Raw genomic sequence first — 14361 nt, 5'->3', positions numbered from 1 at the left:
ATTAAAACCTTGCTCTACAACATATTCATTCTAGAATTTATAAAGTACTAATGCATCTTCAGAGATTCTGGTTCACTGGAACTGAATAGGAGATCAGGAATCGCCATGTTTACCAAGTGCCAGGTGATTTTAATTCAGTCTGTCAACCCTACTCTGAACAACAGTGTTTTAGATGGTTCCCCAAACTAAACTGGAATCTGCATTTTAAAGACATTCTCTTGGAACCATTGTTCCCTTTTGCTTGGCTTACAAACGTTTTTATCCTCAGCAGCATCTGGCCACTTTGTTTTGAGTAGATGCATAAGTGAATGAATGAATTACCCATACACACCCTTAACCAATTATAATTTTTATTCAAGAAGAGTGAGATTGCTCATCAGAGTATGCACTTTTTCGCACATTCATTTTTCCCTTTGTAATTTTGCAGTGTTTTCCTTCATCAAATATTTATGGAACGTCCTTTACTGGCCAGGTCCTGTGCCGGGTGTGTGGGGTAGAAAGAGAAATAAAGCACTCCTTTCTCTCAGTGAGCTCCCAGTCCAGTGCAGGAGACTAACGTGTCCACTAGCAATGCCAGTACCAATCTTTGATGCTTTAATAGAGGATGTACTCCAGTATAGGCACCTGGAGCCGGCAAGAACAACTCTTCCTGCAGCATGTACTGAGAATTTTATTTAGCTCTTAGCATAAAGAAGGCGAAATTGTACTCAATTATGGTATAACATGCAGATGACAAGCAACTAATTAAAAGAAAGAACCCTCGGTGGTTTCTTTTTTATAACAAAAGCTACCATTTATTAAATAACTAGTGTCTGTCTAACATTTACTAATAGTATTTCAATTCATCTTTACAGAAGCTCTTTGAAGTGGATGTTGTTAACCTCACGTAGAATGGGATTATAGATGGGGAAGCAGGGTTAGCTGGGAAAGCAAAGCAAACTGCACAAGATCTAACAATCAGTAAATGAGAGAACTGGAACTTAACCTGGATTTGTCTGATTCCAGAGCCTCAGCCTTGGCCACTGCATCATGCATTTTCCCTAACATGGTCATTAGTTGTTATAAATAATGCAAATTGGTTTAATATTTTAGAGGACAGATCAATTTATGAAAAGCCAGCTAAGTATTTTTAGTAACACAGGTCAATTATTCTGCCTTTCTACTGTTGTAGGTGATAGTGTGTATCTTTATTTATTTATCACTTAAAATCTCTTTCCTTTGGGTTTCTAATAAGTCTAGTTCCATTGAGAATTGGGGATTAAGAGGTGAAACTCAAAGTAGGGACTATAATAAAATTGTCAATATTATTTGAAAAGTACAGCAGTGCTTTTTAGGCTATCACTATTATTTGAAAGTATGCTGATGCATTTTAACTGTTCAACAAGTCTTTTTAAATGAGCCCACACACTTAAACAGAATTTATGGGATCTTAGAAGAATTAGAGCAACTGCCAAACTCCTCATCTATATCAAGAATTTCCATCCTGGAGGATAACTCTTCATTCAGTACAGGAGGTATAGTTACTTGCATCTGGTGTTAGACATATTTCATAGCATTAGACTAGAGCATCATTTAGAGGAGCCATGTTTTATTCAATAAGCCTAGGAGATACGCTAAAAGGTGCATTCTACATTATTTCCCAGAGGTTGACTATAATGTGAATGTTTGCCATTTGAACACTTCTAGTGGCTTTTGCTTAGGCATCAGCTTCCACCCTTATCTAATTTTTCCACAAGAACGTTGGATTTTGAATTATAAGCCTATCAAAGTGGTTGACATGGGGAGGTATTTGGATTTCTTCCCATTAAGTTGAAAAAATGCAGATACGAGTTGATTGACAGTTCCAAGTCCATTTTGGTAAAGCACCCTCTACAAGTCGGCTTTACCTTGCTGCCCTTGTGGGATGCTGAGGAGGTTAAGGTCTCCAGCCTTTGGTTAAAGGGCCCTTAGGGACTCTGAATATGACCTCAGACAGGACAGAGGGGTTAAAACAGGTTGACTGCAGATACTTGTTTCCTGAGTTGGTCAGCTGGCTGCACAATAATCTGAAATCAAAACCGGTCAGGAATTGTGAACCCTAGTAGATTACTCTTTGACCATTTGTAAAGGTTGTTTGTTTGTTTGTCTTTAATGTGCAGGTTTAGAGTTAGGTAAAATTTGCTCACTGTAATCAGCAAGCTTGTGGTTACCTAGGCTGAAGATTTTTTTTTTTTTACAAAGGAAGGGGGATAGATAAATTAATAATTGGAATCTACAGGGAATCCAAAAAACTCAGTTCAGGACTTCCCTGGTGGCACAGTGGTTAAGAATCTGCCCGCCAATGCAGGGGACATGGTTTGAGCCCTGGCCCAGGAAGATCCTGCATGCCATGGGGCAACTAAGCCCGTGAGCCGCAACTACTGAGCCTGCGCTCTAGAGCCTACGAGTGCAATTACTGAAGCCTGCACACCTAGAGTCCTTGCTCTGCAGCGAGAGAAGCCACTGTAGTGAGAAGCCCACGCACTGCAACAAAGAGTAGCCCCTGCTCGCCACAACTAGAGAAAGCCCATGTGCAGCAACGAAGACCCAACACAGCCAAAGATAAATAAATAAATAAATTTATTTTTTTTAAAAAATCTCATTTCAAGTGATCATTTCAGCCTTTTTCTCTCGCAGTGAGTGTCCCCACCCTACACCCCTCCTTAACCACAGCTGTTAACCAGAAGCAGAGGTAACTGAGTTAAATGCCATTGGATCTCTGTTATCAGTAGGTGAAGAATTGGATGCAAAGTAGATCTGAATAAATAGCCTAACAGGGGTTGGGTATAAGGAATTAGAGACATTTCAGAAGAGGAGATTGAGAAGAGCTGAGACTCTGAGAAAGAAATTTACTTAGTCACTATAGAATAGTTGTACTGGTTTATGGCTACAGGAGAGATCAGAAAGGTAGGCCTTCTCAAGAGGCTGCACATATACTGGCCTTTTTGTGTTTTGCTTATTTCTGAACAGATTTTTAACCTTTTAATTTCTTATTTGTCTTTTTTTGGAAAGCATTATGGAAAGTAAATGTTTTAGGAGGAAAGATGTATGATTTAAGAAGCATAACAAACAGAAGGTAATAAACATGATTTTCTATTTTGGCTACCCTCTTGGGAGGCTGCTATCAATATTAAGTATTAATATCAGTATCTTGCCAGTTTGATCACCTCTGATACCTTGCTCCAAGAGACAGAGGGAAAATGAAAGGGTCAGGATTCTATCATTGAAAACACGGAGATGGGGATGAACATGATTGAAGTAAATAGAAACTATAAAGGATGTGAACAGAATGCCCATCAGATCTCAGAGTGTCTGAACTGGTGAGCCCCAGGGCACTGTGTGCTGGAGGTTGTGCAAAATACAGGGACTCCTTAGACGGATAAAACCATCCTTGTACTCTTCAATGAGCTTACAGGCTAGAAACTGAGAGTATATGAGAGAAATACAAGGACATGCAACTTTATAGTCTGGATATTACATTTTGGGGAACATTTTACTCTTTAAGAGTGTACAGATTAAAAATATGAATTATTTCAAGAAGGATTTAGATATATTCGTGAGAGATAGATTATAAGAAGATAATAAGGGGAGTTTGTTTTTGACAGCAAACCTGGTAATGGTAGCAGTTATTTGGTACCAGTCACTGCACTAAATAGACACTTTTCCACATTATTTTATGTGATGCTCTAATACCATGGGTTAGGTGTTTGCTATATTTTACAAATGGAAATTGAAGCTTAGAGAGGTGAAGTAACTTGCCCAAACTTACACAGCAAGTAAGTGGAAATGGCATTAGGTCAGGACATCCTGATTCCAGAGCCCACATCCTTAACCTAAAGCTTTATTGCTTCCCTCTCTAGAATATATAGAGAGATTATTTTTTCTTCTGTAGAGCACAACTTAGAACTCTAAAATCAATAAGAAAAAGGCAACCAATAGAAAAATGGACAGAATAGGAAACCCAAATAGTCATTAAACATCTGGAAAGATGCTCAATCTCAGTAAACAGTAAAATGAAAATTAAAACCATATGGGCCCCATTTTACACCTCCCAAAATGGTAAAAATTTAAAAGCCTGGTAATTTCAAATGCTGGTGAGGATGTGAAGCAGCCAGAACTCTTATTTACCGCTAGTGAGAATGTGAGCCGCACGACCACTTCTGAAAATGGTTTGGTATTACTCAGTAATGCAATATGCAATCTGAGTTCTTGTTCAGTTCAGGGTATGTCAATAAACCAGAATTTTAATTACATTTAAATAATGTAATTGGTGATGGAGTACAGGGGAAAGCATCTGGTCAAAATAATCCTGAGTATAAAAAAATAGAACAGATAATAAATATTTGAAGGCTTTGTCCTTAAAGGGATGATGATATTAGCTATATTTTTATTGCATGGAACAGGCTGAGAATTATATCTATAAGTTTAGTCAAGAAATAGAAATGTAATGTGCATCTGTTTGAGAATAACTTTTGTTAAACATTACCTAAATCTTAAGTGTTATATACTTCCTACTAATTTCTACCATTCTGTTAGAATACTGGTACCCAGACCCCAATCTTGGTATCATGTCAGTTGAAATTGTCAGCTGCTGACACAGGCAGATTTTTACGATATAGGGGATTTGTTGATTAGGACCTATGGACTTCAAATCTGCTTTTAATAGATATCCCCAAATGAAGTGCTCTGTACTAAATTTGCCAAACATACAACTTCTCCAGGATATACTTATTTGGTGAATGTGGAAATCCCTGAGCACTGATATAAATCTCTCTCTCCTCACACATCCTCTTTCAAAATCTGATATCTTATCAGGAACACCTAAGGCCAATTGGGAAAGGAGTGTTACCTAAGTGTTTTCCAAAGAAATTTTAAGATAATTTTGGCCATAGAGTTTGCATGCTGATTGATGCTGTGCTTTTTGCAGGGAAGGATAGGAGAGCTGGAGTTGCAGTTAAAACATGGAAAAGAAGGACCTGAGGAGGTGCAATACAAAAAAAGCACAGCCTGGCTCTGGTAAGGGGATGGCTTTCTGTGCTCATTATTTGTTATGGAAAATGAACTGTGAGGGAGAAGGTGACCACTTTAAAGGCTTTAATGTTGGAATTTTAACCTCTATATGAGCCTGAAGGGCAAAGGGCTGAAGATGTGATAGGTGTATTTTCTATTTCCTCTATTTCCTCCAGATCAAAGAAGGAGCACTTTATTCATGGTTTTAAAATATTTTTATTGTTTTCTAAAGCAGTGTGGAAATGGTTTGCTTTTCCCTTTTGCCCTATAATTGATTATTTTATATGCTTTTGAATGAAAATTGAGTTTTTCCCACTCACTTAGTCAAGGAATACCCTTCCACTCCCCTGCTCCTCCCTCCCCAAGACATCTTCATTATTAGGAGCAGTTTTACCATGTCAAGGCTTTAATTTCTTTGGCAGATGTCCCCCAGTGAATTCCCACTATATTATCTAGAAATGTGTAAGTGCTGGCACATTAAAAGCAATTTAAATTGTTACATGGGTTGTGATGAATACCTTGTCAGATTAATGTTGCAGCAGCCTAAATCTAAGTAGAGTGCCCAGAATCTAAATAGCTTTTCCTGTAGCCACAGGTTTCTTTAATATAAAAATCTGTTCAAAGGTTACTTGGTTTCAATTTTTTATTTACTAACAATTGGCATATGTAGAAAAGCAGGAGCTGTGTGTGTGTGAGCACGTGCACACATGTATGGTTAACTAATTCTATTCTGAGTTACATTTCCTAGATTCATTTAAAAAATAGCAATGCAGTTTAAAACGTTATGACATTGGATTTAAGATTAGAGATTAAGAATTTGGATTTCGCTTCCTATTTTCCTTTACACATAGTTTTAATTTCATCTTCTGAAAATGATAATTTTGGGAGTGGTCTGTTAGCAATACTCTTCCAAATATACATGGTGACATATGGAATGGAGGATGTGAGAGAGAGATGGAAGTCAAGGATAACTCCAAGATTTTGACTGTGAATAACTAAAAGTATGGAGTTCCCATTTACTAAGATGGGGAAAACTATAGCAAAGCAGGTCTGTCTAGGGTAGAAATCAGGTATGAGACTTGCTAAGCCTGAGATACCTAATTAGATTTGCAGTTTGGAGATATCAAGTAGGTTGTTGACTATGAGTCTAGAGGTCAGGGCTGGATATATATATTTGGGAATCATCATCATATCGACTGCATTTAAAATCACAGTGCTGGATGAGATCATCTGGGGAATGAGTAAAGATAGAGAAAAGGTCAGAGGACTGAGCCCTGGAGCACTTCATCATTTAGAAATGGGGGACATGATGAGGGAGCCAGTAAAGCAGATGGAAGATTAGTGTTGTAGGAAGAAAACCAAGAGAGAATGGAATCATAAAAGCCACCTTAAAAGCTGAAGGAAGAAAGTGTTTCAAGAAAGGAGCAACCGATTGTGTCACATGCTGCTCTGAGACTACAAAAGATGGAGACTGAGAGCTGAGCATTAGATTTGGCCTCTTGAAAGTCACTGGTGACCATGAAGGAGCTGTTTTGTAGGAACAAAAGCCAAATTATAGAAGGGTCTAGAGTGTGGAAAGAGATAAACTGGAGTCATAAGTATAAGCTACTCTTCTAAATGAGTCCTGATGTGTGAGAAGCAGTGGAATGGGGCAGTAGCTGGAGGGCTTCTTCTTTTAAGATGGTAGATATTATAGTGTGTTCACAAGCTAAGGGGAGTAATACAAGTGGAGAAGGAAAAATTGGTGATGCAGCAGAGGGAAGGGAGAGTAGGTAAGAGGAGGGAACTAATGGAGAGTGTGGCCCTACCTAGAAGTACAGGCAAGTCATCATCTGTCAGTATTTCACGTTGACCAGTAAAAGAATACACTGAATGCACTATACTCCATTTAGGAAGACCAAGATTGGACAATACATTTTAGAGAAATTTACTGTCAAATGGTTTTATAAAGTACAAGTTTAAGGAGCAGTTTGCAACTATCTGAAAAACTTGGTTCTTAAGAATGACTCATTCTCAAAGAGTGCTGAATAGCTAAGATTTTATTATATTTCAAATGCAAATACAGTTATATTTGCAAAACTTTTATGATAGTTATAAAAAACTTTGAATTTATGAAACTCAAAATGTATAGTGAACATGTTTATGATATCATCTTTGGAATATAAATTTGGCAGTCAATGATTGTTTTTCACTTTATCTCAAGACTCTTAAATGAAAAAAACTGTGAATATTTTAATTGAACATACCTTCCTTTAAATCCACAAATGTAAGTATTTTCTTTTAGTTCAATTTTTTTTTTTTTTTTTTTTTTTTTTTTTTTTTTGCGGTATGCGGGCCTCTCACTGTTGTGGCCTCTCCTGTTGCGGAGCACAGGCTCCGGACGCACAGGCCTAGCGGCCATGGCTCACGGGCTTAGTTGCTCCGCGGCACGTGGGATCTTCCCAGACCGGGTCACGAACCCGTGTCTCCTGCATCGGCAGGCGGATTCTCAACCACTGCGCCACCAGGGAAGCCCTGTTAGTTCAATTTTATAACCAACATTTGTTTTTTTATTGAGGTATGATTGACATATAACATTATATCAGTTTCACGTATACCATAGCGAACATTTTACATTTTATTTTGTATACATACATAGTGACAATTCTATTATCTACAATTTGGAAGCAGTAAATTTCTGTTTTGGTGAGCTCTTGTGCAGAAAAGAGAGAATGTTTTAGTCAGTTCAGGCTGCTATAACAAAAATACCATAGACCAGATGGCTTAAACAACAGAATTTATTTCCTACAGTTATGGAGGCTGGGAAACCCTTGATCAAGGTGACAGCAGACCTGGTGCTGGTGAGGGCCTGCTTCCGAAGTTTGCAGATGGCTGCCTTCTCCTTGTAACTTCACATGGCAGAGAGCAGAGAGAAAGCAAGCTCTCTGGTCTCTCTTCTCTCTTCTTTTAAGGACACTAATTGCATTCATGAGGGCCCCACCCTCATGACCTCCCAAAGGCCCCACCTCCAAATACCATACATTCAGAGTTAAGATTTCAACATGTGAATTTGGGGCAGCAGGACACAAACATTCAGTCCATCACAGAGAATAATATAAAGGACACTTGTATACCCAGCACTCAGTTTAAGAGATGACACCATGAAAACACTGCCTATACATTAGTTGCATTCACCTCCTTCCCTGCCTCTACTAAGTAACCTAAGGACTAGGAAGATGAAACTGTCTTGGAAATGAAGCCCTTATTACAGTTCTTTCACCTTACACTAAAATTCTACATGGAAGTTTTAAGATCTGGAGTCATTGCCAGAGGTTCTTATTAATTGATGAATAAGCAAAAAGATTGGTTTCTTGCTCTGCTGTAAACTCTCATACCTATTTTCCATCTGTATCACAGGGTTCGAGACATGTTGACTGATGAGGTCACCAAAGCAGCTGCAAAGTAAGACCCATTTATTCTCTTACCAGGAATTTTCTATAAATAGTTTTCTTCCTCACAGGTATGAACAGTTTCTCCTCTTCTGGCATTTCATTACTTTAAGGATTTAAAGGACTTTTCAGTTATTTTTTAAAAAATCAGTTGTTATCCTTTCTCATATTCAGTTAATTCTTACTACATGTCTTTCTGTGAAAATACAGAGGAACCAGTACAGGCACATAACTTTACATCAAAGTAGTGCCCATGCTGTACACCTAACAAAATGCCCTGTGCTTTGGCTTAGATTTAAAGGATTGTGATTTACTACAGGGGAAAAAAAATCTTTGCTAATGTGAATTATGTCTATTTTACAAACAAATGATTAAATCTCAACTGTGAACCGGTAAATAATTTAAGGTAGTACCTCCTTTTTTTCTCCTGGTGTTATTGGGCCCAGGGTAGCTAAATATTGAATTTTTTAATTCTAAAAACTAATGTGACGATCCAGTAAAAAAGCAATTTCCATCATATCCTTATGGTTGTTTTAACAAAAATAACCTGAGTGTTACTACCTTGAGGCTTTTTTTTTATCTTAAGCCAACTGTTACTAAGAAAATTATACCTTAGTGAACTTGCTTCAACAGTCTCTTCAGGTCCCTTTGTTAGCAAGCTGCCTAATTGTTCCTGGTAGTAAGTTACATGTCAATTATACACATGTCTCCTTTTCACTATTAGCCTTAGCTTGCTGCTGTTTGACTTCCTTTCTTCTTATTCACCAAATAATATAGATATACCTTTGACCCAGAGAATTTCATATGTATTGAAAGTCTATATTATGTAGAAATATTTAACTACAGTTTATTTTTCTCATGTCCTAGAACCTTCTGTAGCTACATAGATTTTGCCTAAAAAACAAAAAACACCACCATCTTCCTTAGAGTTCGCTTTCCACCAGCAATTTCTTAAGCAGGTACTTCGCTCTAAAACCTGATCTCAATACCTGATCACTACTCAGCCTCATGTCTTCTGAATATAGTGGTAATCCTCCCCTACACTCAATTCCCTGAGAGGCAATGGGGAAATATCTGTTGACAAAATGAAAACTAAAGTACCCAGAGGCTTTGAAAGGGACTCATTTGTGTCTGTTTATCTAGTTTGGTGAATTGCAGACACAGTGGGAGAGCACTCAGCTGCTTATTGGAGGGGAGGAGGTGCTGGGATGGGGGCTGCCTTTGACCTTTACCTTAAATAGTTTGTTCTATTATGTAGTCTACTTAGTTCCTGTTTAAAAACAGTGCTCTGACATTTGCAACAAAAGCTCAAATGCTGAAGAAACTAGCAGCTTTCTATTAAAACAAACTGTAATTTTGCCTCTCCAGTAGTTTTGGCAGATTCCATTCTAAAATTTTAGTTCACCAAGACTTTAATCTTAGATTCGCAAAGCATCACTTCATGACTAATACCTAAAAAGAGTGTGTTCACATTCTCAGCGGTATGGAGTAAAAATAATTTATGTTCCTATGGTGTTACCTTTTCATCAAAAATTTCCAAGTATTTTATAGACCTTATCTTATTAAAGCAATCCTGGCAATACTAGGCATGACAGCAAGTGAGCCAGGAGATAGTTAAGGTCTGAGAGATTAATGATAGAGTGGAAGAAAAAAATCACTCTGCTGCCTTCTCTTTACTTTTCCCACTGACTTCCTCCAATCATGTGAGGACCGCATCACCATCTCCTGCCAGCTTAGTGTTCTATTCCTTGGACCATGGCAGCTGCCACAGGCTACTTTGGGCCAATGTAGGGCTTATTTTGTTCTGAGGCATAAATTAAATGTAGGAAGTAAAACACTAGTCACAGGATTAGACTGATTTGCTCATTTGAGAGCATTTTTAAAAGCATCAGGGATAGGACTAAGGGAGAATCAGAACACAGATAAAACTCGATGATGTAAATTTATTTTCACTGTTAATAATTAAATAGATTTGAACCTGAAGATAAAAATCCCCAAAGGATTGGGTCACTTTACTAATATGTAATGTAATACTTTGTCCCTAAGAAAGCATAATTGTAGCTCATCTTTCCTTGAGCTTTTTAATTAGGTTAATGGCATCCGTTTGTTTCAAAGGACAATTTAATTAAAATGTCAGTGGTGTTACCTAGATAAATACTGCACTGATGCTGACATGTTATTATGCAAATTAGTCACTGCTGCTTGACTGGTAGGGGATAGTTATGTGATCAACAAGGTGAAGAGTTTTTGCTGAACCTATTCTAGAGTTTCACCTGGCCAGCTCCTCCTTGAATTTGTCTCACTGTGTATATATGGAGTGTCTTCTCTCCATAACTCACTGCAAGGCAAGTGGGGAATGAAAAGATGTTCAAGAGCTAGTCACCAATGGGAGGGAGAGGCAAGAGGGAGGAGCTATGGGATTACATATATATGTATAGCTGATTCACTTTGTTATAAAGCAGAAACTAGCACACCATTGTAAAGCAATTATACTCCAATAAAGATGTTAAAAAAAAATAAAAAAGAGAGCTAGTCACTGTACCTTTATGAAACGTGTAACTTGACCTAAACGTGCATTGTGACTGTGGACTAGTTTTTCCTATTCAAAGATTAATGTCCAAATATGCATTTAGTCTGTATCCAAAGATCTAATTACCAGTGACTTTAAACATTTTACTCCATTTTACAAGAACAGTACATGCTCAGGAATGTCAAGACCAGAGAAACTTTTGAAATACAGTGATTTGGGGCACTGTTTTAAAACTGAGGCTAAATTCTCTTTCAGAATTTCAAGGTTAAAAAGACACTTTTTATGTCATCTTGACTAATATTCTTGTTTTAAAAGATTTTGATACCCAATTTCTGGTGACCATCTAAGAATTTCTCCAGGGTGATAAATTCACTGAGAATTTAAAACTTTTAAAAATCTTACTTCAGGGATTCATGACCACTTTGTAGCAGAACAGGCTTCAAGGTATTCTCAGTTAAAGGAAAGGGAGAATATTAAAATAAAGGATTTAATTTTGATTTTGTTAAATGATTTTCTGGCTAGGGCGCCTGGTCATGCCCACATCTTGCCTTACTTCCTGGGGTTTTATTGTTAGCTATAGGAGTTCCCAGTAATCCTCACTGCAAAACTGCTTCAACCTCAAGTCTTCCTTTTTGTTTTCTCCCCCTACCCCATCCCTCAGTGTAAATGTTGTTGTCTTATCAATGTATGACAAGCCTCATGGAGGAATGATCTAAGAATAGATGAACAAAATTATCAAGAGTGCAGAGCAAGCCTTCACTGATTAATCACCTCAGAGTAGGAGAGAGAAGGAAGGAAGGAATGGATGATTTGATAGAACTTGATAATGGCAAGTCCTGAGTTCCATTCTTACCAAATGGAAACAAAAATGCAAGAACACAGGTGTATACTAACCTTTTGATACTCACTAACTCACATGTTCAGTCATGACTGTGGCCTAGGGCCGGAGACACTAGGCTTGCATGGGGAGCAGGGCTGGAAATCTTCCTCATCCCGCCCATCTGTTCTATTCCTGCACCAGAGTAAGCAAGGGAGTAGTTCTTGGATGTACACACTGATTAAAGTTCAGGTCTCAAGTCCAGGTTTGGGGAAGCATTCTCTGCATTTATGGGAACCCATAATCGTAGAACTCCCTGAGAACTGAACTATCCGATGGTAAGGGTGCTGTGTTGCCTGAGTTCTGTTACGATGAAGTCAGCAAGCCAAGAGCATCTCATCAGTGTCCCACTGGGGATTTTATTGTATAGGCTCACTTTGGAATTATGGAATAATACTAAATGTACATTTTCCAGTGGTAAGTGTATTTAAAAGATTCAGTTTTCTTGATACCAAATTCATAAGTCAAACTTAAGATTTTATTGCCAATATTAGAAAACTACCATTTGAGTGATATAAAAAGACAACTCTCTATGCAAATAGTCTAAAAACAAGCCTTTTTTGCATCTTATCTAGGGTTTCTGAATTATGTTACAGACGGACTTTAAGGTTGCTGGCTTTGGCATACTAAGAGAAAGAAGGGGAAAATGATAATGACGGAGGAAAGCCGCCAGCGTGTTGAGTTGCTGTTAAAGTATGCCGTCTGAAGTGGTTCACTAGAAGCTGATTCCACACACCAGTGCTTTAGAAAAGCCAGGGGCCAGTTCCATGCTGCTGTGCTTATTCACACAACTGTCCTTTGCTGTGTTTTCAAAACAAATCAATACATTTTTATAGTGGCTAAAGATGACACCGAAGAAGATGGCTTGGGAAATGTAAGGTCTAATGATGAAATAAAAATTTTAGGAAGAAGAAGCTTAGATGTATGAGCTTATTATATTTTTTAAGTTACCCAAAGCATAATGACCATATATTTATAAGAAGAGTTAAAAATCAGCACTAGTGTCAGAAGGAGGAAAGAAGCTGCTGACATCAGGGAACCAACAGACCTGTGTTTACAAGGCCCTGTGAAGGGATGGAAGTGCTTTTGACCTCATCTGCCTTCACTATAATAGCACCTTCTTTTCTCCCTGTTAATGCCCCCAAATCCTCTCTTGGAATTTTTTTCTTTTTAAACAGAGACAGCCCAGTGGTCAAAGGCAACGCGCTGTTAGCCTTAAGCAGTCTTGCTGTCATCGTTTCCAAACATGAAGCCAGCCTCTCCTCAGACTCTGGGGGTGTCCTGGAGGTGAGTTAAGGGTGATTAGAACCAGTTGGCCTTTGGTTGTGTAACGTGTGAAAAGTGAGACTTCTCCTAAAGCCTGGCCCTGAATTTAGGAGGTTACAGTCATTGGCTGTGCTACCCTATGCATCTTTATGCCATAAGCCTTAGTGTCCTCTAAAACACTTTTCTTTGCTGCTTTTCTGTTTTGCTTTCTCCATCACAGTTAAGTGGTCATTTCCATTTGAAGGTACCAATTTTATGCAACAGGGCTTGTCTTTTTGTGATTACATCATGGTAACCAATCTTAGGAGGTTAACTAGGCTTACTGAAAGTGAACAATGATGTCAAAAAAAAAGATAAATAAGCAGTGTTTACTGACTGAAAAAAATTGCACTTTGCATTTTAATTGTAGATGTCAGTGACAAAGTGCCTATTCATTTTTTGCAAGGCATTTATTTCTTAATTAAACATGTGGCAAGCTGGCCAATGTTCATTTCCAATGTACTTTTTCAGATAATTCATATCTGTCAAAATAAAAAGGCATGGATTTATTCTTCTTTTAAGCCCCGTTTTCTGGTAGCTATCATTATCTGGAGACAATATAGTCAAGTGGTTAAAAAACACAGGCTTTGTTAAATCCAGGAGAGTCCTGGATTTAAATCCTAATACTTGCATTTACTAGCTCTATGGCTTAGTGTTGGTAACCTCACCTTTCAGAGCCTATTTCCCCATCTGTAAAATAGGGATAACAATACTTAGCAGATAGGATTATTGTTAGGATTAAATGAAGTAATATATGTAAGGCACAGTGGCTGGTAAATAGTCAGTAATAGTAACTATTATCATCAGCATCAGTATATACTTCATCACTTCTTGCTGCAAAAAAATTGGGCTTTATTCAATGCTATTCAGCCTATCTCTGTCCCCACAGAGTGCCCGATGGACCATTTGTATTCTTTTTTCATGGTAGGGTTTTTTGGTGGGTTCTTTTTGGGCAAGAAGCCAACTCTAATTTAAATTAAAAAGGAAGTAGAAGAATAAGGAATCTGGAATCCCATGGAATTGAAGGCAAAGCTTAAAAACTGAGTTGGGAGAAGAACAGGAGGCAGGTTGGGGAGTCCAAGCACAGATACTGATGAACCAGTTCAGCAGACCATCCCTACTGGGATGGATCGGCTATAGTCATTTACTGCCTTTGCGTCACTCACTTAAGATTCGGAATCCCGTGGGTCCCA

At 38.1% G+C, this 14361-nt stretch overlaps 1 protein-coding gene across 4 annotated transcripts in view; it reads left to right on the top strand.

Moving 5' to 3' along the window:
• The window catches only part of FOCAD (focadhesin), a 326170-nt gene that overhangs the window by 239530 nt on the left and 72279 nt on the right, over window positions 1–14361 (top strand). For all 4 annotated transcript variants that reach the window (XM_067041424.1, XM_059072504.2, XM_067041423.1 and 1 more), the window contains exons 23-25: window positions 4946–5034; window positions 8425–8469; window positions 13042–13150. In XM_067041424.1, the coding sequence (XP_066897525.1) occupies window positions 4946–5034; window positions 8425–8469; window positions 13042–13150 (243 nt within the window). The remainder of the gene's footprint in view (window positions 1–4945; window positions 5035–8424; window positions 8470–13041; window positions 13151–14361) is intronic.

The sequence above is a fragment of the Kogia breviceps genome, chromosome 8, assembly GCF_026419965.1.
Source record: "Kogia breviceps isolate mKogBre1 chromosome 8, mKogBre1 haplotype 1, whole genome shotgun sequence".
NCBI lineage: Eukaryota > Metazoa > Chordata > Mammalia > Artiodactyla > Physeteridae > Kogia > Kogia breviceps.
The sequence above is the reverse complement of the archived record's forward strand: the minus strand, read 5'-3'. Positions and strand labels throughout refer to the sequence as shown.